General features: G+C 40.1%; 1 protein-coding gene across 2 annotated transcripts; it reads right to left on the reverse strand.

Annotated features, from left to right (window-relative positions):
- Positions 1-5,472: 5,472 nt before the first annotated feature.
- CCK (cholecystokinin) lies at positions 5,473-23,602 on the reverse strand. Of its 2 annotated transcripts, none has more exons than XM_066584930.1 (3): positions 23,505-23,602; positions 21,089-21,340; positions 5,473-5,814 (listed from the first exon to the last, which is right to left on the reverse strand). In XM_066584930.1, the coding sequence occupies exons 2-3, from the start codon at positions 21,336-21,338 to the stop codon at positions 5,678-5,680; spliced, it is 387 nt and encodes a 128-aa protein (XP_066441027.1). In that variant the 5' UTR covers positions 21,339-21,340; positions 23,505-23,602; the 3' UTR covers positions 5,473-5,677. The 2 variants fall into 2 exon arrangements, with proteins under 2 accessions (XP_066441027.1, XP_066441026.1); XM_066584929.1 differs by having other exon boundaries at positions 5,473-5,817.
- Between the last annotated feature and the right edge of the window lie 2,378 nt (positions 23,603-25,980).

Genomic DNA, 25,980 nt, shown 5'->3' on the forward strand with positions numbered 1-25,980 from the left:
GGAGTTACTGTTCATCAGCACCTTCACCTGTGCTATTTGCTCCTCCAATTGGCAGTTTGGCTGTCTGCATGTTGAGTGATGTGGTGTATATACCTGCCCTCTTGTATCAGTATATCAGTAAGTATATGGCCGCTTTCCGTGATTTTTTTAAAAAAAAAGCTGAAATAACTATTTTCATTAATTGATAGTTGTTTATTTTTAAAATTAGTGCATTTACACTAAGATAAAGTACTAGAAGGGCTTCTTATTTTGTTTCAGATGTTGTGATATATAATTTGTCTAGTCTCAGATTGCAGGGCCCATATGGTGACGGTTTAGCTTGGTGTCGGCGGTATATATTTATATATACATTTTTTTAAAATTTTATTCTGTAATTTTTTTAACCTATTTTTTTAATTATTGTTTTCACATTTATGTCCCCCATGATGTCATATAAGACCTCTGGGTTTGGGGGGCTTTTTCCAGTTTCAGGTCTTCTCTATTGTTGGAGTAATCACTTAATTTAGGTGAAATGCAATGGGTGTCGTATCCTTATCAATCAGGTATGCATAATCTATGGATGCATCGGAGAAGAGCTTGGAAACATCAACTGGCTGTTTTGCGTTTTCTTCTCCGATGCATCGATAAATAATTAGGCATACCTGATTGATAAGGCTACGATACCGATAAAGTAATCACTTAATTTAGGTGATACTCTAGCATCTATCCATCTTCCAATGTTGGAAGCAGCAGTTTCCAACACCGTTATAAATGATTGCCCTTTGTAGCAACAGTACATCCTAACCTTTAAAGGGGCTCTTCCACAATTAGATCTTAATTAGATATGATTAGATTATACAAAACAAACACATTTGACATAAAAATAATGAAAAAGCTCCTGCATGTAGCCACTGCTGTTAAATTCTCACTATTGTGCACCTGTAATTCTTTCTATTTTCTCTCAGAACATTCATCTAATGTGTCCGGTGTCGGGGGTCACTTGCACACAGACAACAGAATGATTCCTCTATTGTGCAGGCTATTGAATGAGAATAATCGCACTAGAAGGAACTTCTCACCGGCGCTCAACACATGATATGAATAGGGGTTGTCAACAATCATGCATTAACAACATCTAGACACAGGAGCAGCTTCTACAAAAAAAAAATGACTTCAATTGGAAATTGTTTTGGGAGATGTAACATAAAAAATGATATATATAAGGATGAGCGAGTATACTCGCTAAGGCACTACTCGTCCGAGTAATGTGCCTTAGCCGAGTATCTCCCTGCTCGTGCTTAAAGATTCGGGGGCCGCCGCGGAGCGGGGAGCTGCAGGGAGGAACGGAGGGGAGATATCTCTCTCCCTCTCTCCCGCCCGCTCTCCCCTGCTCCCCGCCGCGACTCACCTGTCAGCCGCAGCGGTCCCCGAATCTTTATGAACGAGCGGGGAGATACTCGGCTGAGGCACATTACTCGGACTAGTAGTGCCTTAGCGAGTATACTCGCTCATCCTTAATATTAATAACACAATCCCTTCAACCTGTTCCTGCCCTAAGCCATATATCTGGGGGTAGTGTCCAGTAGTTAAAGTGAAACACTATATATATATATATATATATATATATATATAATATGGTGCTGAAATGATACAGAAGTAGGAGCTGCCCCTGCACCATTAGCAACGGGGGTTAATTCTAAAATAGAGCTGACAACCTTCTACAACAGCAGCTAATTCCAATCCCAGCTGATAAACCCCCGTAGATGCTCTGGTTATAAGATATTGGGGTATCTAGGCAATTAGAGAGAGGTAAAAGGCTCTTTCTGCCAGCCATCGGCACACTGTGATGGTATTTCAGGGTGCCGATGGGTTTCTATGGCAGCCGGGGGATTAGGGAAGACCCCAGGTCTGCTGTCTTCGTAGGAGGATCACTGTCAGTGTATTCTGTCAGCGAATCAAATGGTCAAATTCCCCAATAGAACTAAAAAAAAGTTTAATAAAATGTAAAAAAAAAAATCAACAAAAAAAGTTCAATAAAATCACAAAAAAGCATTTTCCCTATTAAAAAAATGTTTTATTATATTAAAAAATATAGAGAAATAAAAAGTACACATAATTACCATCAGCACAACCATAACAATAACTAACATGTTCTTCATCCCTAATGGTAGAGAACTTGGGAATTACAGTTGTTTATCGCTCCTCCCAAAAAATGAAATAAAAGAGGGTTAAAAATTTGTACATACCCCAAAAATGGTACCAATGAAAACTACAAGTTGTCATGCAAAAAACAAGCCTCATAGAGCTCAGTTGATGCAAAAAAATTAAATTGTTATTAGTCTTGGGGAAAAAGGGCTTTTATTGTTGAAAGATAGCAAAACATAAAAAATATATCACTTTGGTATGGCTGCAATTGCACTGACCCCCAGAATAAAGTTAATATGTCATTTATCAGACTAAAATCCTATTTAAAAAAAAGCAAAAAAACCCAGTTTTTTTTACTAGCCGCCCAAAAAAAAAAAAGAGTTGTTTAATACAACTGATGGTACCAATAAGAATTATAACTTGAACTGCAAAAATAAAGCTCTCATACGATTACGTCAACAGAAGAAAAAAAAAATATTTATTTTGATATATGCAGATGAAAGACTAAGAAATCATTGCATCCTCGAAGCCTACGGACACCTTTGTAGACCTTTTGAAAATTCCATGTGTTTTTGAAATTGGTTTTCTTAAAAAATTTGGATCCGTTTGTCGTCTAAAACTTGTTTTGCAGTACAGTACTGCCGAGTGCCATTCAGTGCTCATACCGTCACACAAACTTTGGCCTCACTCTGTAGTCCCTCTCTCTGCTCTCCCTGTCTCTCCAATGGGAGACTCGAGCATTTTTGTATTTGGGACGCCGGGTCCCGAGCTTTTTTTTTTTCTTTCTTGGTTCTCTCTCTCTCTTTTGACAAAAAATTTGCCAATGACGCGCGCTGCGTCGCGACGGGTCATTGGCCAAAAACTGGGGCGGGGTCGAACACTATTTGATGCTCATTCGAGTAACGAGCACCATCGAGTACGCTAATACTCAAACGAGCATCAAGCTCAGCAGAGTATGTTCGCTTAACTCTAAATGTCAGCTATATGAGCTTTCAGGAGAGCAGAAAGAAGGTGTTGCAGCCCAACCAACGGGGAGGTCATCTGACAGAATGAGCACGGATCAGAATCTAGTAGCTTGTATTGTAAGACATGCAAATATGTTTTTCTTGGTTCCAGATATCTTGACATGAGTGGCAGAAGACCAAATTTGGAAAAAAACAAACAATAGTGGAGCCTCGTGTGTTGCAGAGTGTTAAGGCAGCAGAAATGCAGTCATAAGCTCTCGCTCATGACCTGAAGGTTGTAAGTTGAATTTCCTGCATGGTTCAGGTAGCCGGCTCAAGGTTGACTCAGCCTTCTATTCTTCCGAGGTCAGTAAATGAGTACCCAGCTTGGTGGGGGTAATAAATAAAATTACCTGAAAGCGCCGCGGAATAGGTTGGGTCTATACAAATAAGATTTTTTATTTTTACTTTACTCTGTTGGAAGAGTAGAATAGCTGAATATATGTGTTTTTCAAAGTTGGGCATCTTGCACCACTCAAATCGGGATACCCCAAACCAAGAAGAAAGGAAGAGCATATCTAGTTGTAAACAACAAATGGTGAAAATGTTTTAATGAAAACCAAATTTTAAATATGTTTTATTTCATAAAATGCATAAAGTGCAATAAAAAAAAAGTCTGTTCGGGTCTATCCCCACGTGTTGTATTCTGGTGTGTATCTGCATCAAAATCCAGGCCAAAAACCGCTGTTGCTGATTTTGATGCAGGTTTTTGCAGTGGATCCATAGGAGCTTTCCCACTTTTAATTGAAGGGGTGAAGTCTACTGGGGATACATGGCAAATTTGGTGTGGATTTTACCGCAGTTCTTGCTGTGGATTTTTCATTGCGGAAAATCTGCACCAATTCCACTACGTGTGAACAGACCCTAAAGGTGCATTCTGACGACTGTATATCGGCTAGGTTTTCACGCCCAGCCGATATATGGCGTCTCTCTCTGCAGGGGGAGGAGGCTGGAAGAGCCAGGAGCAGTGCTCTGAGCTCCCGCTCCCTTTCTGCCTCCTCTCCGCCCCTCTGCACTGTTTGAAATGAGAGGAGGTGGGACGGGGCGGGGCTAAGTTCCGGGAATTAGCTCCGCCCCATCCCGCCTCTCCTCATTGAAAATAGTGCAGGGGGGGAGAAGAGGTAGAGAGGGGGCGGGAGCTCAGAGCACTGCTCCCAGCTCTTCCAGCCTCCTCCCCCTGCAGAGAGAGACGCCATATATCGGCCGGCGTGAATACCCAGACAATATACGGTAGTCTGAATGCACCCTAAAGGTTTCTAAAGCCTTTATGGCTCAAAAAGCTGAGTCCTTACGGGATGTATAACATTTAGGCGGCCATCACTGCAGCAGAAATATTGTTGAGAATGAAATGTAAATCACCACAAGTTTTTCTTTATTTTGGTAAGGTTTATAGCCGCTATAAGCCGGTTGCATTTTGGCATGCAAATATTTGATCTTGAGCTCTATCTATTAACAGAATGAATTATTATTGGTCGACTGATAGGGAATGTTTCTTTTGTTCATTAGTTGAAACAGCTCTGGTTTTAGTACCGTTAAAGGAAATCTGTCATCGGGTTCATGCTGGCCAAACCACGTATCAGAAAAAACAAACTTTGAAGCTTGACTCGAGAACAAGGCTCCAAATCACGAAGGCGGGCCCTGCCAGCCTCTCCCCACACACAGCATGTAGACTGACAGTTCTCTCCCTATACACAAAAGGGGAGAAAGCTGTCAATCTTTACGCTGTGGGCAGGGAGAAGCTGTCCATCTCTTGGAGCTCTGTTCCCAAATGAAATGCCCCTGCCTTTGAGAATAAAGTATACATGGGGGTAACAGGCTTCCCTGTCCTGGGTTCGTGCTACATGAAGCTGACGACAGATTTCCTTTAATAGTAAATAGACATAGTTATGAAATGTTTTCTTATCCTCCATTGTGGTGTTCATACACTGAGGCTAGTAAACAAGAGGTGAGGACTTAGCCTGGGGTTGCGTCACTTATTTTTTTTCTTAGAATGGGGCAAGCTGTCCCATCCTGAAAGACGTTGGTGCCCTAATTAGTCAGTAGGATAATGGCACAGCATTGATGTTTGTTTTGGGACTTCCTCTTTTTCTATGTTGGCCACTGACTGCACTATATTGAAATAATGGAAATTATATGTTGCCACTCTTCCTGCCCAATAAAAAGTGTTACTTGAGTTCTTACTTTCTTATTGTGGTATTTTTAGATACTTTTGTATTTGTTTTTATATATTGCATTGTTATTTAGTAGGCATTGGCAGTTTTTCATCTATAGTTTATTGTGCAATACCCAGGGACTTGGATTGACAGAAGGTGGTAAACTAGAAAGTTTTGATATGAAATATTAGCATATGAAAGAAATAAAAAAAAGGCAAAATCAAGAAGAAAAGATGATATTTCTGTAAAATTCTGCATATGTGTATTGCATTGTATTACAAACAAATGTACAGGTACATAATAAATATATGTTTAGAACACTGATTTGTAAAGACAACAAATTAATTTATTTAATCTGTACAGAATCTGGAGTAGGTTTTTATAGGTTTGGGAATTTTAAGAAGAGTATTCATATTCTTCAGCACTGCGGCGTCCGAAATCCATCCAACCCATGTAATCTCTGTCATTTATCCGATGGGTAGGGTCAATAATGGGTCTGCTTGGCAAAACTGCATACCGTCCAGAAGAAGGTCCTGCTAAAATAAAAAATATATCATGTCTCCAAATAAACATAGATTGATATAGCCCTATCACAACCATTACTTGAAGTATCACAATCTATGGTTAAGATTTAATCTTTAAGCCCCTTTCTTACAAAAACTATGCCCAATTCACATCAGTGGACTTGAGTTAGAATACCAGATACAACCCATTTTTGTATAAAGGCCCATTTAGACACAACGATTATCGCTCAAAATTCGCTCAAAAGCCGTCTTTTGAGCGATAATCATTGGGTGTAACTGCACTGACATCGTGAAGTTTTTGTTATGGCATCGCTCATCGTTGTCTTTCAGCATGAGCCTTATCAGGGATTCACAGCGGGATACAGCTGATACTATTGTTTCAGCTGTATCCCGCTCCCCGATGACAGGCTGAGTATGAAGAACAGAGCGTTCTAGCAGGGCGCTCCATGCAGAGCACAGCTGGATGCAGAGGACAAGAGCGGCCACCCTGCTTGTCTTCTGCATCCTCCGCTGGGAGCACAAGGTGATCGCTCAACGTTTGAGTGATCAACTTACGCTTAAGTGACACAACGATTATTGCTCAAAAGTCACTCAAAAGACATCTTTTGTGTCTAAATGGGCTTTTAGACAGCAGTAATGCTTTTTAAAAAAAATCCTGGACCAAGCCCTGTAACGTACTCAGGATTGAAAGATGGAACAGAAGCACAGAAGAGATTTGAGGTTTCTGTATCCCTGTGGTAGCATTGGCTTCTTTATTAGCAATCTGCCGAATTCATAGTGCTCTACAATACTTGATCTTCCGATTATGGGGAGCTTCCTTCTATTCATGCTCTTCCCTCTATTCATGTCCCCCTCTATCATTTTGTTTCTCTCTATTTCCACTTTAGTTTTCATTTCTGATCTCTTCCTTTTCTGTATCCACAAGCACAAGTATCCACATAGGGACCAAAGTGTCAGCCTAGTCTTCATGACCCTTCTTAAAAAAATGTTTTAATATTATGTGTTAGTACCTGTTTGGAGTCTGTTTGACACTAGATGAAAGCTCCTATGGGTTCTGCAACTGCTCTAAATATTATTATCCAGCATTGGCTACCAATGGGGCATTACATGCAATGCCCAGATGAGACAGGACCTTCAGAGGGAGGGCTAACCGTTTCTGTTGGTAAAAGGGAGAGTCCTAAGGGGGGACTGTCTATTATATTCATGGAGGGGGGTTTCTAAAGCAAACGAGCCATTTAAACCTTACTGAAGCTCATGTGCCTCAGTATTTCTGTGATGGCTACCTAATAACTTTCTTTTTCTCAATAGCAACTTTTTTGGTCGTGATTTATTATTATTCAACACTTGTTATAATGAAAGTCAAATCTCTATGTACTAACTTATTGGTGAACCTGTAGTGGGCCTATGCTTATAAAAACAGCCAATCTGAACAAGAGTTGCAAGGATGTGGGGCCGGGACAAGAAGTAGCGTCATCCTCTGATTAGCTGGGACCTGCTTGCACCATTATTCAGGATATATGCTCCGAATATTTTGCCCTGTGCTCTGAATGTCTGGGCGAACGCCTCAATCAGCTACATTGCCATCCCCAGTTGAATACTGTAGTGTGGCACTAAACGCTATGGCTTCCTGCTCTGCCATTTGCCCTAATAAGCCACAGGCTAATATAGGCCTGCAGCCTATGAGAGTACAGATCAATGTCACAGGAGGTATAATGACATCATTGCGGTTGCCTGCATCAGGCTGCTGGAAGAATCCTGTAGTCTGTAGCGCACCCCTGATGATAACATGGAAGAGGTATGAGGTGAATAACAGGTTTCTTTCTTTAAAATTTCTCTGTGGTACACTTAACGTGTACCTAAATTTCAGATGACTTTTCAGAATATTCTGCCATATGTGTTTACATGAGGAATAACACTATTTCTGGCAATGATATGATTATACCATACATTTTTCACAATTTTCTCTCTGCAGGCTCTATCTGTAATATTCAGTTCTCTCGGTTGTTAGGCTGTGTTCTATACACTGAAAGAAGATTGCAAATTCTGCTCCCTAACTCACTGTAACTCACAGAGACATAGCATCATCATGTTGGATACTATAGATGTAATGGGCAGTGCAAATGTTTTACTATTTACTATCACTTACTATTAGCTTTAAGCAGCATCTGTGTAACATTTCTTTCCCTTCAGCAGCTTATTCTCCCCTCCCCTCTCCTTCCCTCCCTTCGCCTTCCCTCCGCCTTCCCTTCCCTTTGCCTTCCCTTCCCTTCCTTCTCCTCTCCTTCCCTCCCCTCCCTTTTCCTCTCCTTCCCTCCCCTTCCTTCTCCTCTCCATAGTCTTCTATGGACAGCAAGGGTTATTATCACCCTTCTTCACTTCAGTTTCTCTGTCTTGTTATCTCTGTTATTAAAGATAGGCATCATCTGACATCAGGCATTAGACAGCACATTAGAAGGAAAGGAGACTTCTAATGACCATCACTTTACAGTGATTTTTTTTTGTACAAAAACATCATTTTAGATAAAGTGATTTGCACTTTTGCTATTTATCACATTGGCTATCATATAAGCACATGTTCTTGGAAAATGTTAGTGACAATTTAAATTGAGAAACTCTATGGAGAATGGGGGGGGGGGGGGGATAATCCTAATGAACTAATTCCTAATTACTATTGCGGGCACTTTGGGGAAGCATTACTATTGATCACACATCTGGGGACACTGAATCCTGGCATAGTTACTTTTGGGCTGCTGTAGGGGAAACTCTGCTTGGTACAATTATATTGGAGGGTACTTTTATGGAACAATAACATTAATAGTTTTGGAAGCACTGTACTGTTACTGTCAGAAGGATTACCCACTTGCCAATATTTTTGGGGCACTTAGTTGGCATTATTACTGTCAGGGGCACCAGTATGGGGAGTTGAGAAGATGGGAAGGATAATGGTAAACTAAAATGTCTGTGTAAAAAAACTCTTCAGAGACAAGTCGTGGCTGGAAGAAGTATCATGGTGGTCTGGGACAAATGGAGAAGATGAGGAAAGAGAATGACTGGTCAGAGTTGATGTCACCCATGAACCACTGGTTATAAGTGCTGTGTATTTTGCTTATGATTGCATCTGATCAAAAGTGTACTTTATTGGATGTTCTGCAGCATTAAATTTAATGTAGAAAGTAATATCTTTCCAGTGACCATGTACTGCTGATTCTCGGCATCAAGACCTAGCATGTAAATGGGTCTTTGGCATGGGGGAGGGAGAGAGTAATTTGGTACATACAGTATGCATTGGTGTTGTGCCCCTCACCTTTTAAGACCCCAGCAATGCCCCTGCTGATTAGGCAGACATTTTTAAACTTACAACTGGACATCTAATTCATGTGGACTATGTTGTACACTGGTTCTTCATACTACAATGATCTCAAGTAACAATATGTTCACCTAGCAATACTTTTTCTTGTGCCATCAAAACTTGGAACTCCAATCAACTAACGATGTCACATGCAGCGCTAATCTACGGCACATGCAATTGATTGAAAGATGCAGCCAGGCACCAGGGGCAATTAATTGGTAAAATGACTGTGAATCAGACCATCGTTTGGGGGCAAGTAGAGATAATCAATGGGGCTGTATTATAGTGCATCTGGTGTACTGTGCACAGCTTCATGTGCTTTCCTTCACCCTGTGACCGGATGAGCTTCTCCCTTGGGCACCAGGTGAGGGCGCGTCAATGTTATTTTTTGGTATACTATGCTTTGTACAGGACTCTGAAGAAGCTTCTGTCCTCTATGGAGAAAGTGATTTATGGCTTCCTACAGCTAATTCTGAGTTTATATGTAGGAATGCTCTTTATCTATCTTACTTATCTGCTTTCATTTGTCTTTACTCTAACATAGTAGCATACATAGTAACATGGTATGTAAGGCCGAAAAAAAAGACAAATGTCCGTCCAGTTCAGTCTATTACCCCCAATGTTGATCCACAGGAAAGCAATAAACTCCAATGAGGTAGAAGCCAATTTTCTTTATTTAAGGGGAAAAAAATTCCTTCCTGACTCCAATCTGGCAATCAGAATAATCCCCGGATCACCGACCCTCCTGAGTAATCACTGATATAACATGTAATACTGTTGCATTTAAGCAAGGCACACAGGCCCTCCTGTACTCTTTAATCGAGTTCACCATCACCACAACCTCAGGCAGCGTGTTCCACAGTCTCACTGCTCTTACAGTAAAGGACCCCCTTCTATGTTGGTGTACAAGCCTTCTTTCCTCTAGACGTAGGACGCACCTCCTTGTTACAGTCCTGGGTATAAATAGATGATGGGAGAGATCTCTGTATTGTCCCCTGATATATTTATACACAGTTATTAAGTCGCCCCTGAGCTGTCTCTTTTCTAAACTAAATAACCAGAATTTTAATAACTTATCTGGGTATTGTAGTCCGCCCGTTCCATTTATTACTTTAGTTGCCCTCCTTTGTACCCGCTCAAGCTCTAATATGTCCTTCTTGAGTACTGGTGCCCAAAACTGTACACAATATTCCATGTGTGGTCTGACCAGTGACTTGTAAAGAGGAGGAACAATGGTCTCATCATGTGCCCCTAGACCTCTTTGATGCCCCCCCCCTTAATCCTATGTGCCTTGGCAGCAGCTGCCTGACACTAGTTGCTCCAGTTAAGGTTAGAGTTAACTAAAATCCCCAAGTCCTTTTCCATGTTCATGGAAAATGCATGAATGGGCAAAGTTTGCACATGAAACTTTGTCCATTCACTGGAGCAGCTGCTCCATGAAGGTCCCCTCGTCACTGAATACTCTGACAGCACTGTCACAGTTTTCAGGGATAAGGGGACTGCAGCAGGGATGGAAGAAGCCCCTGCCACAGCTGTGGCAGAGGCCCCCGATGCTATCCCATTGCTTTCAATGAAAGGTTGGAATGAAGGCAACCCCGCAGCAATGATTTTCAGGGAGGGAGGTGTTAAAATATAAGCACTACCCCAAAAATCATTCCTAGTTGTAGCAAAAAAAAAAAAAGGTAACTCACCAAGAAGCGCTGTCCGGCCCTTCTCCCCATCCCCGGCAGACTTAATCTGTATTCTGGTGGCCAGGAAATGAAAAATCACTGCCTCCAGAAAGCGCTGCCTCTGATTGGCTGAGCGCAGTGCTGTCACAGTGTTAAAAGTACCCTCCGGGAGTCCCCTCATCCCCGCTGGGACTAAGGGGTTAACAGCAGGACATTTAAAAGGTGCTTCTGGCCAGAAGCACCTTTTAAATGCCCTGCTGTAAGCAATGGGGAAGCTATTGGCAGTGCAGGAGTTTCCATTACCTTCTGCTCCCATAGGAGTCAATGGAAACTCTGGCAAAACGCGCACTAACAGTGCGCACCATGTCCTATCTTTTTAAGGTGCACACCTGCTCTGTATAAGCGCCTGAATTGGCGTTTTTCCGCGATTACGGCCAGCATTTTCTCATCCATTCACACAACTGTGAGTGTCGATTTCAGCGAAAACATATGCCGCACCCCAGAAAATCCTCGCTCTGCCACAATCCTCCGGATGCCTTCCAGTTCCTATATAGAGGCACCTGTAAGCTTTTCGCAGCATTGAACGCTACAAAAATGCCTCCTCCTCCCTTCTTTTTCTCTGTTCCCATAGGAGTCTATAAGACCCGCCGGCATATATTTGCCAAAACATAGTTCTAGAACTATGTTTTGGCTGAGCGTATATACGCCGGCTGCGTATATATTCTATTTTTGCGCTACTGGTGTATTTACGCACCGCGTATTTGCCCCTTGTGAACGGCTGCATTGAAAACCAATGCTTCACATGAGTACCGTATATGCGTGCGCGTGTTAAAAAGGCGTCTTATATGCGGTATAAAGCCTTAAACCTCATTTGCCATTTTTCTGCCCCCAACCTATCCAGATCCTTATGGAACCGACTTACATCCTCTCTTGTGTTCATTTCTTTACATAGTTTTGTATTACCTGCAAAAATTAATATTTTACTGCACAATCCGTATACCAGGTCATTAAAAAATATATTTAAAAAATACGGCCCAATACTGCCCTCTGTGGTGCCCCACTAGTAACGGTGACCCAATCAGAGTATATACCATTAATAACCCCCTCTGCTTTCTATCACTGACCAGTTACCCACTTACATTCTCACACAGACCAGGCATTCTCCTTTTATATACCAACCGTAGGCTGGATTCAGACGAACGTATATCGGCTCGGTTTTCACGCCAAGCCGATATACAGTGTCCTCATCTGCAGGGGGGGGGATGGAAGAGCCAGGAGCAGGAACTGAGCTCCCACCCCTCTCTGCCTCCTCTCCACCCCCTCTCCGCCCCTCTGCACTATTTGCAATGAAAGGAGGCGGGATGGGGCGGGGCCAAGTTCCAAGAATTAGCCCCGCCCCATCCCGCCTCTCTTCATTGCAAATAGTGCAGATGGGCGGAGAGGAGGCAGATAAGGGGCGGGAGCTCAGAGCATTGCTCTTGGCTCTTCCAGCCTCCCGCCCAGCAGAGAGAGATGAGGTATATCGGCTGGGCGTGAAAACCCAGCCGATTATACATTCGTCTGAATCCAGCCGTATACGGCGCAGTATCAAACACTTAGGAAAAGTCCAGATACACAAGATCTAGTGACTATATATATATTGTCAATGATTTGGGGCTTTGGAACTAATTATTAGTTTTCTGTAGAATTTTGGACTCCAGTTAAAATGTTTTCAAATTACAATGGTGGTCCTGCAAGAAATAAATATTGTAACTTGAGGGACCGCTGTACTAATGCATTATCAAACGTTTTAGTCACATACTGTATAAACAGCAATGTTCATGCATGAAACGGCCTAGAAATAAATGTATAAGTAGATAAACTGACTCCCAAGTGTCAAGATGACTAATCAATATTTCATCAAAATACCATCACTCTACATTTTCACTAAGCAGCTATTTTTTCCATTTTCTCTGTGTATAAGCCCAAAATAGAAGATATCATAAATAGGAATTGGTATAGCTGTACACATGGGTAATGATGGGTGACCTGTGTCATGCACTGTACACACTGGCAGTTAGTACTGGAACCTCTGCTGTAAATCTACCATAATCCATGTGCTTTAAGCCAGAGGAACGGCTTCCTGACTATAACTTAGCCCCAGCCAGCTTAGCATGCCTTTGTCCTTCACCTGTTATTAATTAAAGAGGTTATCTCCCCCAAGATGTCTATCACCTGATCACAGGATAAGTCATGAATGTATGTCGACAACTGAGAACCCCTGGGACTACTGGTAGGGTGCCCCCCGAGTCCGGCTAATGATTGAAGTGTCACAGAAGATGGCCATACTTGCTTATATAAGTTTATACAGAGATACAAGGGCAGGTAAAAACAGCAGTTCCCAACAGTATGCAGAACAGGCAAAATGCTACATAGAGGAGCTTATAGAATGACTGGCGTGGCAGCGTGCATGCATGACCACAGCTGCACTAATGTCTATGGGACTGCTAGAGAAGGCTGAGCATAGCGCTCAGCTATCTCCATAGGCAGTGAATGGAGTGGTCACACATGAACACTGCTGCTCCATTCACTGCAACTCATGGTATGCTTTTGTGTGATGCCTGAGGGTCCCAATGGTCGGACCACCAGCAATGATACATTTATCACCTGTCCTGTGGATAGGTGATGCATGTTTTGAGTGGGATAACCCCTTTACGCTACAGTCAATCTCCTTAGAGACTTCCATAGCAATAAATTTGTAAGAATGGCGAATCCTACATCATTTCAAAAGGCAAATACCTTGATACTGTGATTCTTTAAAGCTGGTATATAAAATTAGAATTAAGGGGCTGCTCTATTTCCATAAACACTGCTATACATGTATGTGTGTGTGTGTGTGTGTATGTATGTATGTATGTATGTATGTATGTGTGTGTGTGTGTGTGTGTGTGTGTGTGTGTGTGTGTGTGTGTGTATAATATATATATATATATATATATATATATTACACTTTTATAGGCTGCCTCTTTCATTGCTAATCATCCCAACTCAAATAAATAAGGTTGACCTGCCTCACATCACAGCCTTTCGGCAAAAATGGCATGGTTTCTGGAAAAAAAACGTATCCTTTATTTTTTTTAAAAAAGCTCCTTCATCTAAAGATGATCACAAACAAAGTGTTTTAACTGCATCAATTAATTGTACTGATAACGATGCCACCAATTGTACCTCTTTTAGCTTGGCCTATTGGTTAACCCCTTCCTTCTATCCACCATACATGTATGGCAGTTGCCTGGCATAAGTGTATACAGCAGGATCAGGAGCTAAGCCCTCTCTGTACATGAAAAGTGTTGGCTATCTTTGACAGCTGACAACTGGCTGCAACTGCTGGCATCCATTAAAACTGTAATTCTAGCTGTTAATCCTTTAGATGCCACTGTCAGTTCTGACAGTGGCACTTAAAGGAAACAACAGAGGGAGGGGGTTCCCTCTGTCACTAGAACGGTTCGCCTGCAATAAGATCATGGGTGACTGTTCAGATATCATGGCAGCCTCGGACCTTGTTACGGGCTGAGGCTGCCATGCTGTGGCACGGCTTAATACATTGCCTACAGAAATATAATATTCTGCAATACTGAATCATTGCAGTATATTATAAGGGTGATTAAATGATCGCCAATTTAAATTTAATAAAGTTTTTCTTAATTATTGGTAAATTTCAGTTGCCCCTTTTTCATCACCCCACCTCTAAGAAAAAAAGATCAAAAAGCCATATGTTCCCCTAAATAGTGCCAATGAAAACTACATGTCAGTCCACAAAAATGAGCCCCCACACAGCTGTATTGATAGAAACAAAGTATTGGGTCAAAAGATGGTAACATAATCTTTTCAACCTCTTCATTCACTTCAGGACCGTCGAACGCTTATAAACATCCTGAAGTGTCTATGGAGAGGGTTTGGGCGCCAAATCCACTCTATATCTGGCAGCTATCAGTTGTTTCTGACAGTTGACAGCTGCTGGTAACTGCAGCGATCTAAGCTAGCACTGAACTGTTTAGATCCTGCAGTCAAAGCTAACCTTGCGTCTACCGCTAACCTTACTAACAGTACCGCATCAGCACCCCTCGCAATGTGATCATGGTGCCCTGATGGATATTATACTGATGCCTCCCGAGGCTGACATGCATAAATGCCTATTAAGCCCTGCCTGCGGGCTGTAGCAGGCTTTTAAAGACAACATCAAAAATTGCAGTATATAATACAAACACCCAAATGGTCACAAGTTCAAGTCCCATGTGGGGACTAAATAAAAGTGTAGAAAAAATGTATTAGTTTGTCTTTAACAGTTAAGGTAAAAAGAAAAAATTAAAGTAAAAAAAAACCCTATTCCCGCTTTTCCCATAAAAAACTGAGCAATTAAAAAAAACTCACGTATTTGGTATTGCCTTGCACATAAAAGTCCAAGCTATTAAAATATCCTAATATTTATCTCACATGGTGAAGGGCGTAAAAAAAAAAAAACAATGAAAAAATTGTAATTTTTAATTCACAAAAAAAGTGAAGAAAAAGAGATGAAAAACACAAAGATAAAAATTACAGCTCACCTCAGAAAAATCGAGCCCAATCAACACAAAAATAATAAAGTTACAAGTACCAGAATAGGACGACGGAAAGTAAATGTTTTTTTCTCAGGTACTTTAATGATCAGCACTAACCATGCGGTTCTGTTTTGTACGGCTTCTTTCAGTTTAATCATTTGCATGTTGGTGTCAGCTTTGATAGTATGAAGCCAGCACATTCCTTGGTGGCCAGATCTTAATATGCTGCTGACCACTCCAAGCATTATCGATGTTTCTAATGAATTAGCTCTCACTATGTGGCCGGAGTATGACAGTCTCTGTTTCGTAACTTTTCCCCCCAATGAAAACTTTAGTTTGATGTAGTCTAGGACTTGGCAGTCAAAAGGAATCCGTAGGAGTTTCCTCCAGCATCAAAGTTCAAAGGCAACAATCTTCTTCCGGTCTATTTTCTTCAGTGTCCAGCTTTCACAGCCGTAAGTTGTGATTGGGAAGATGATTGCGTTGCCTATTCAGCATTTCGTTGCAGTGCTTATGTCTTTGTTTTTCCAGATCTTATCCATACTTGAGATTGCTCTGCGATCTAGTGGAATTCATCATTCTATTTTGGGTCCTGATTCTCTGTTGTGGTCAATTTTTGATTAAAGGAAGATGAAGTTTTGAACTGCTTCATTTTCTTCATTGCTGATTTTTTTCTGTACCATTATAGGCTGTTGTCATGATCTTAGTCTTCTTGATGTTCAAGTATAATCAGCTTTTTCACTTCATTCTTTAACTTTTAGTATCAGTTGTTCAAGATCTTCTGGACTTTCTGCCAGCAAGGTTGTATCATCTGAATATCTGAGATTGTTCATGTTTCTACCACTGATCTTAACTCCGATGTTGAATTAGTCTAAATTGCATTGCCTCATGATCGCCTCTGCATACAGGTTGATCAATACAGAGAATAAGATGAAGCCTTGGCTCAACCATTCCATGTTGCCATTTCATGTCCTGACTGTAGTCTCTTGGTTCTCATATAATGACTGTTTGAGCTGTCACAGATGTCCCGGGACTTCCATTTGTCTTGGGCATGGTCACAGCTTGCCATGTTCAATGGAAAAGAAGGCTTTGCTGTAAATCGATAAAGCATATGTACACCTCCTTTTGGTATTCCCAGGCCTTTTCCATAATCCATCAGCGATTTGCAATTTGGTCTCTTGCTCCTTTTCCTTTGCAAAAATCGGACTGTACATCAGGAAGTTCCCATTCCACTGTTTTCATATAATTCCAAGTTCACCGTCATGTGTTTTTATATAACCTTCAGTAGGATTTTACACGCATACGATATTAGTGCTATTGTGTGGTAGTTTGTGCATTCTGTCGGTTTGCCTTTTTTGGGAAGCGACACAAATATTGTCCTTGTCCAATCTCTTGGCTACAATTTGGTTTCCCAAATTTTGCGTCTGAGTGCTGTTAGCGTTTGGACTGGCAAGGATTTGGGCAGCTCAGAAGGTATGCAAACGATTCCAAGGGCTTTCCGATTTTAGTAGTTGATTCAGTACTCACTCATCTTCATCCTTCAATGCATTATATACTATGTTAAATGGTACTACTAAAAACTACAACTTGTCCATACTAAAAACTACAACTCGTTCATACAAAAAAAAAACCACAGGCCCTCATGTAGCTATATTGCCAAAAAATGAAAGTTATGATTGCTTGAAGGTGGGGATGGAAAAATGAAAACAAAAAAAGCAAAAAGGGCTGTAGCAGGATGGGATTAATAACATATCACATATACATGTGTAGAGTACATACCTAGTACATTAACATCACTGGTGCATATACTGTATGAGTTGGGAAATGGAAAAACAAGTGGATTCTGCTTTTGTAACATTTTGTTACTTAACCTTTACCCCATTTTATCATTATAGATTGTATGGGCTCATTGTTCATGGGCAATAAGGGTCGTTAATAAGGGATGGAGCTCTACTGACAAAATATCCAGGCACATGGTAAATAACTTCTGATAATGTCTACTATACTTTTAAAATGTGCACCTTCACCTTTAGAGACACCTGGGTTGTACCACAGTAGATTGCTTTATCAGTTATAAATGCTCCCATCATCCAATTTTATCATTTAGATTAGTAGCATTTGGATAGTTACTGTAATTACATTGTATTATGTAAGTCTACTTTTCCATGATCCTATCATACCAGCTCCCACAAAAGGAGTACATGATTATCAAACTGTACATGTTTCCATGTTACAAAAGAATAGTCCCTTTTGGAAATAATAGCCTCATACAACTCCTTAAAGCATACCTACACTTTCAGACAATGTTTCAGAATAACCTCCAGTGTGTACATGAGAAATAGCACAATTTCTGGATGACTTTGCATAAAAATTCTCAGTTTTCCTTGAGCTGTTGTGTGTAGACTATCTACTATGATATCTTTCATACACTGCAAACAGAGAAAATCAGTTTTAGCTCCCCTTTCTCTATTTCACATATACAGGGGTGCAGCAGTAGCATGGAGGACATTGTGGAGAAGTACTGTGCCGCATAGATGTGATTCCAGTAGATGTGAGAGAGTAAAACACTTACTATTAGCTGCAGCACCAGCTATCAGTCTCTGTTGTTCTCACTTGGCTCCTCCTGCTCTACTTCTCTCTATAGATTTCTATGGGAAGCATGTAAACTGATCTGTCCAAGAGCTTTCAGTTCATCTTGTCTACCAAAATCGATTTGGGCACTTTTTCAGAGTACATAAATAGTTTTAGATGGAGAAAGGAGAGCAGGAGCCTGATAAGGGAAGAACGAAACATTTTATCCTGCTTAAATATATTACAATGTTTCTTATATTCACCTCTACTATTGATTTATGCACGGTTTGTAGAAAGCTAAGTCACCACTTAAATTCTATAATAACATTAAAACCAAAGTGGAAACTATTCAAAATTAATGTCAAACTGATTTATTTAACTTCCGAAACCGTAGAGCAAAATCTGTCTAAAGATGACCACTATTAGCTCCGTAATGGAACTGTTCTCTTTACCCAATATACCCTCAACAAAGCTCCAGAGATCACATTATCTGGAGATTGTGCTATTCATTTTCATTGTATAATTCTAATTAGTTAAATCATGAATAAACCATTTTGCCTAGAGTATATTGCCCTTTGCAACCATGTGCCTTCATGGCAGTAACCTACGTAATTCACCCACTCTCCATCATTTTGGCACACACCATCAACTTATGTCCTCATTTTAAGTGAAATTGGCACACCTACATATTCTATGTTGCGTATCACATATGCCAGCTGTTATCTCAGCATCTGTCATCTGTACTAGCTTCTGAATGAAATCAATCCAGCATCTGTTCACACAATTCCCCAATTCATTACATGGTTCTGCTTCCAAATTTATCAATCTGACCCTGACTATTAAAGCGTAAACCAGCTGATTACCTAGTAAATGTTCAGACATGCACTATATCTGTAATTGTGTTGTGCAATGCAGTTACTGGGAGGTATTTCCATGATGAGCATGGCACTACAATTTAATACCACCTGTACATAAATGCCAAGCATTGGAAAATCAGAATTGGTACAACTAACCATCGGGGCAAAGTATGTTTCTCGAAAATGTAGTTACCATTGAGTTAATTGTCGCCATATACTTTTAGCTTTAATAACTAACCGCCAGCTGTTAGACACAATGAATATTGTCAGCACTGAAATGCACATTTGAGACCCATTCCTTCTAAGACAATCTTCAACAGATTACAGACTAGCGAGTTTTAGGGCTTGGAATTTGCCGCAAACAGCTTTCGAGATCGGCTTTAAATTGAATACAAGTAACTTTCTAACATAATATTCAAACAGAAATTAGAAGAATTCTATTGTTTTGTTCACCATGCTGATTAAAACTGTTGACTGCCCTATACATTCGCTAGCAAAGAAAAACCTATATTGTCTGATAGCAACAGTTTGAAACTTACTAAAACTTCTAGTCTATATAATTTGCACCTTTCCTGTCTGCTGCATTACTTTTTCTACATCATCATCCATTCCGCTATGAGTTTCTACAAAATTAAAGCCCTATGTTATGTAGTCGTTATGTCAGCTGACAATGCTATGTAATAGGCTGGTTGACGCTACATTGTATCCATTGCTAGTCTGAAATTTTTCTCTAACTGAAAAAATGGAATATACAGAATTCATTGAGCCTCCATGTATTTAGTTGGGTTCGATAAATGTTATTTTCATACTCCATTACTGGAAGCTTCATCAGACAAGGCTTCTTAGAAAAGGAAAAGGAGTAGGGGATAATAATAATAATCTTTACTTGTATAGCGCCAACTTATTCCCCAATGCTTTCATACCTTGTCCACCATCTAAACCTGCCAAACAGCTACTTACAAATAGTCTTATGGAAGCTTCAAATTAGCAATATTAAGCAAATGTTCATGTTGTAAAGAGTTTAATACAGTGACTTTCATAGTAAATTGTTTGAGTAAGGTCTCAGTAGGTAGCATCTGTGTAGTACTATACATATTACTTAATATATGAACTATCGGCTAGTCATCGCTGCCCTTTCCTTCACCAGGGCAATTAACAATTGATCAGTTCATTACCATAGCCCTCTGTCTACCTATATTGTCCAAGGCAGCGTGGCTTGTTAGGCTTCCTTTGACCCCCCCACACCTAGACAACCTGCTCCCCAATCCTACCCTACAGTAGTTATGTCTCTGCCATTAAGTTTCCCACTAAAACTAATACATTAATAGTCGTATATGTATACAGACAGTAACTTGAAATATTTAGATAGCTAGATTTCATTTTGGCAGCCATCACATCGATTTTCTAATGGAAAAAGACACATTTATACAGTTTCATTATAATCACTATTTAAACTATTTGCTATCACTAACGCTATGCTGACTTTGCTGAAGAAATAACTTTTCCTTTAGCAAAATAAATCACCGCTGACGGGAAATTCAAGCTCCAAAATATGATCGGAATGAGAATTTTCAATCAAATTTTTAAGACACATTTTTGAAATAAATGTCTCCACTTTTATGGCAGATATTTTTGTCTCATTTAGAAACCCCAAATGGAGTTTACATCAAAGAGAAAATGTGCAATTTGCTCTCATAGTAAGAGCTACATTGATCCTCGTGTCCCATCGACTAAAATGAACCTATGAACTAGATTGGGCATGGAAGGATTCAGCCAACAATCAAAGGGGGTCAATGACCTAAACACATCATCACTTTAATTGGTGTAGCTTTTTGTTAGCATAGGCAGCTCCATCTATGCAGCTCCATGGACAAAGATATATATATATATATATATATATATATATATATAAAATCACATCTGCCTAACATTTATATACAGTAGAATATAGTATGGATGTGCAATGTACTACACTATATGGCTCTCCATATCTATTCTCCCTGAAATGAGATGTCTAGGGTGACAATTTAATGCAAGGAGAATATAATAAATAAGGGCTTGTTATGGGCTAAGAACTTTTTTGCATTATTTTTTTTCTTCCTTTGTCTTTCTGTCCTAATCTACTTATCGATTGCTCTGGATCTTTGTTCTGAAACTTGCCCACTGCATGTATTTTCTCAGTACAAGCCTATCTATTGTTAGGAATCTATGGTGAATAAGGTTAATGTCTAGGATCTTATGACAAAAGCCTAATCTTACCTTTCCTGGTCTGAAGATATTTGGCCAACATTGCCCCAAAGTTAGCCTTTTGGTCTCCATTTCCATCAAAGCGTTGGAAGGTTCTTAACTGGCCAGAGGAGGCACGGATATGTCTTGGGTGATGTAATAGGTTCTGCTGTTCTATTTCACGGGTCCCAAGGTCCTCATTCATAGAGCCCACAGTTTGCTGTCCTGTTGAGCTTGCAGACAGCACGGCAAGTAATACACAGATGCATATTCCTCTGTACATAGCTAAGGGAAAGTTATAAGCCATGATAAACTTGGAATCAATGTAATAAGAAGATATCTGCACACATTAAAAAATTGACAATCTTACAAATGATCTAAAATGTAATTATGCAAAAATGCGTGCATAATCATAATAAGAACTCCTCTCCAAATGTTTTCCATTAACACATACTATCTAACAAGTAACACATACCACACAACTGAGTGTGACATTGGATGAGGTTTACGATGATATCACATCATCTGCTTTTACATAGAATTCTAGGTGAACCCATTGTAAACCTGATCTTACTATGTACAAGTCGTGCAGCCTCTGAAAGTCAAACTCTGGTCACTGAGTGTGTTTCACAATTCAGCAACTTTTAGTGACCATTGACCTTTCCTATGTAGAGTCTATGCAACATATTAAAGAAGCTGCAACGTTATGCATGCGCCTCACATAACAATACACAGCTCATTAATATTCGATGACCTTCTTGCAAAGCAACAGCCTAAGAGAGGGAAAATGAATAAATGATATAAGGAAAACACAGAGTGGAATGATAACACAAAGTTATTGCCATGATATATATTTCTGCAATGCTGGTGGATAGACCACGGTTTTACATGTATGATCATGTGCAGATGGCACCGAGACGACTAGTTGTGAATCTACTTCAAGACAGAAAAAACAAGATATGTTGCAGTGGTTATGAAATTTTCATCTGCACAAGGTCTACCTTAATTACGGAATGACTTACTGTAGTTCTGTTTTGTCTTACTATATTAATGTAAGACACATCAATTGGAAGACCCTTGCATTTCACTGTATGCTTTACAAAACTGTCAAGCAATGGCAGTTACATTATTAGATGAGACTAAACTCTACACTGTACAAAATAGTGGGAAATCGTTGTAGTAATTGTGATGCTAGTAACGAAGTATCTAATGGTGGGAATGAAGGAAAGGTTTTCTGGCATTTCTACAAATGCGTATTTGGCACTAATTTTGTTGTAACCTTTAAGATCTCTCATTAATGACAAAAGTTGATAATCGTCTATCAACATAGAGGCAAAACTCCGCATCAGTGGAAACCCTTGGTCACCCAGTGGTTAACTTTGCTGCATATTGACTTCAATCTCTTAACATTGAGATCTTTTGTCATACCAAGTTCTACCTGCAGACAACTGTAGATTTTCTAAGGATTATATCAGTGCCTAGTGCCCATCCCAATGCACGACATGACATATTAACCCTAATCAATAATTAGTTCTGACCTATGAGTTTCTTATAATTATTTCATATAATTGGCATTCTGTCCTATATGAGAAAACGTATAGCGGAGGTAGAGATGCGATCTCGGTGTTTTCTGCCATGTATTCAACGGTCTCACATATCGCTAATGATAAAAATCACAAAGGTGTATTTGTTGCATAAGTTGTTCAATTCACGCTGTACCGTTCATGCAGGTAAAATGAGGCACATCTGAGTAATTCCGAAAAATTGAAATCTAACTGGGAAAATAGCAGGGATACCCGACACCAAGGGGCAGTTTATAGGTGCATGCCCCCGCCTCTGAAAGTTTAGGGGGAAAGTAAAATCTGACTTTGCTCTGAAATCTCTAGTATTTGCAGAACACCCTGTCTCATCTGAAGACATCCACAGTATTTCAGTGTGCTGTACTTACTGATTAGACTGTATTCATAGTACACATCTGCATAATAAAGACATATTTGATGAAAGGCAGATTATTCATGTCGTCTTATGACCCCAAATTTTCTGTTTGCAGCCAACACATAGGCTAATATTATCCACATATCCTCATATAACAAAACGTATTCTAATATTCACTCAAGTCATACATTCTAGAGAACCCAGCGGGTCTTCCGTTACAGTATTTGCACGCTGAAATATCTAGACGGAAAAACTGAAGAAGTAGAAGACATAGTCAATTAATAACAAAGAGGGTGAAAGATCAGCAGCCCATTGGAGAACCGAAAAGCCTCAAACTTCACAGAACTTCTCTGTACTGAGGAACCTGCAATGTTGGCTGCATGTTCTTCTGCACAGTAACTCTTTGTATAGCAAATTCCATTACCCACATAGTATTTCTATAAATGAATGCAATTTCCCTTCTCTTTGTAGCATTGAAGAACGTGTAATGCCAATGAATAGACAGAGTACTCACCTTTCCAAAAAAGATCTGCTTTTCCAAAAGAGAAGCAGGAGAGGGCAGTGCTCGGTGTGCAGGAATAGTTACTGTGCTCTTGGCTGCTGCGCTGGAGCTTATATACTCCCCCTCACTGTCATCTGTTTGCACAAGGTGATGCAAACAAGGGATCGCCACATGTTCAACTGGATGCCATCAGGTTATAACCAATTCATGTCACTCCAGGCGAGTCCGCAGATAGACCCCTTAGCATCACTGTGACCCTCTCCCAGTCATTAGACGGCACACATATAGTTGCTGCATCAGTCTGATCATCCCTGGAGAAATTGTATAATCCTTTATGGAGGCTATATAGCTTCAGGGGGAAAATTGAGAAAATTCATTCATTCACTGTTGAAATCCTTTACTAGAGAGCAAGGCAGCATTCATTATATGGGTTACTTTATGGATATCTTGCTTGTCTTAAAAAAAGCTAACATGTTTGTAAACTTACAAATATAACTTGTTTCGTTAGCTAAAGCTAATTTGCATTATCTCCGCTGTTCTTCAGTGCATGGCTGTGGTATGTCTTTATCGTGTCTCTGCCTTGTGGTTAAATGTGATTACTCTGAGAATGTCTGGCTATACATTAGTGGTAATTAATTGTTGGCATGAAAAGATAATTTCCTTATGAGTTTATCAAGATCTGTATAATAAACACTGATGGGATATGAATTTTGGCATAAAGCTGCTATAATGGCAAAGTATAAAATGTGACAGTCATAATCACCGTTCGCTCAATGAGCTGTAGGCTGTAGTCACATTTTTAAGGCGGTGTATGAGAATTGTATATTTAGCTTGAAATGCCATTAGATTGTCTTATGGGAAAGCCGCACTCGGAAGGAACCTACAGGAAAGGTTTTCTTGCATTCCCATAAGTCGATCTGATCCGGTATTTGGCACTAAATATACTGTTTAACTATAACATGCGATGAAAGCCGAAGTGTGGCGGAATCGAGAATGTAAATGGATGATATTTATCCGTCATTATTCCTTTACTCTGTTATTTTCTTTACACTGTGCATCAGATTGATAACACAACATCATAACTTCTTTCCTTGTCTATCTCCCACTGGAAATAATTAGTAAACTCGCCAACATCTTTCCTCTGGTGATGTGAGAATGATGTGCAGAACAAGCGGAGGAGTATGATGTCTATGTCAAGAATTACTTTATCCTACAACAGCTTTCTCTAACCTTTTCATGTTGTAATGAGAACTGTAACCCATTCGTATCCCTACTGGTGATGGCTTAACTATAGTACATATGACTGTAATAGATAGGAAATACATCCATGTACTATGTGCGCCCAGTGGTAGTACATATTGCTTAAAAAAGTCAGAATGCAAAAAAATAAATAAATACCCCCCTTCAGGGCTTACATAATAGGCTGCCTTCTTTACAACATCTCATTTTCCTTCTATTTTATTGATTTCTACTTTATGAGTATAACATGTAAGGGCTATATTATGAATGGTATTAGTATGATTACCTACTATCATTAGTATTGCACACAGATACTACTAATACACATAGACTAGACCCATTGCTGACTTGTGTTTCATACAACTCAGTCACTATAAAAATATGTAGCATATATACAGGAAGCAGCACTATGAACTCATTTTATATGTTTTACATTTCATACCAGAAGTGTAAATTGAAGCTGCTGGACCCCAACGCAAAATCTGTAACAGAGCCCCCCCAAGTATAATACTTCTAGTCAAACTACTAATGCCCACTTGACTGTGAGTATGTATGTTTGTGTGTGGGTGCTTCTCATGCACTGCCCTGGTGACGTCAGCGCTCCGCCCCTGGTGATGTCATCGCAGGTCCTATAACTTATATAAAACACAGAGCCTGACTGACAGAAGAACAACAAAGTTAGGGCTCTTGGAAGGTGAGGACGAAAATAACAAAATCAGAATTAGAGATGAGCAAGCATACTCACTAAGGGCAATTACTCGAGCGAGCATTGCCCTTAGCGAGTACCTGCCCGCTCGGAAGAAAAGATTCGCAGCATGTCAATTTTATCACCGTTTCTGCAGCAGAATTCACCTCTTCCCATTGACGGAATGAATTCTGCACAGAAATAAAACCCACCTCAAACTCCACACCAAATGGTGCAGGTTTTGAGGCAGGCTTTCCACTGCTGATCTGGCCCTATGTGGCCCCAGCCTTAAGCTCTAAGGCACAAGTGCAACTGCTTCTTCTGCACCTGGAGTATCATAGCTACACCCCTACTTCCTACAGGTCCTCACTGGTTCTTAATACTTTCTTCCCTTCCTTTAGGATAAAGTTTGCAGCATTTGGGTTTTCAAATAAAGACTGGTCAATACTAAAATACTTGGATCTTCAATGCCAACAGCACATAATATCCATATTAAGGGTTGTTGATCTCAAATGTTGATTCAGGGATTATTCTGACTGCCATTATGGAGTCGGGAAGGACTCC

This window comes from Eleutherodactylus coqui, chromosome 12, assembly GCF_035609145.1.
Source record: "Eleutherodactylus coqui strain aEleCoq1 chromosome 12, aEleCoq1.hap1, whole genome shotgun sequence".
Classification (NCBI taxonomy): Eukaryota; Metazoa; Chordata; class Amphibia; order Anura; family Eleutherodactylidae; genus Eleutherodactylus; species Eleutherodactylus coqui.

Bases quoted from the DNA above. Each gene is read 5' to 3' on its own strand.
- CCK (XM_066584929.1), bottom strand. From the start codon at position 21,338: ATGTACAGAGGAATATGCATCTGTGTATTACTTGCCGTGCTGTCTGCA. The intron at 5,818-21,088 runs GTAAGATTAGGC...TTTTTATTTTAG, and splicing joins ATATCTTCAGACCAGGAAAG to CAGGACCTTCTTCTGGACGG.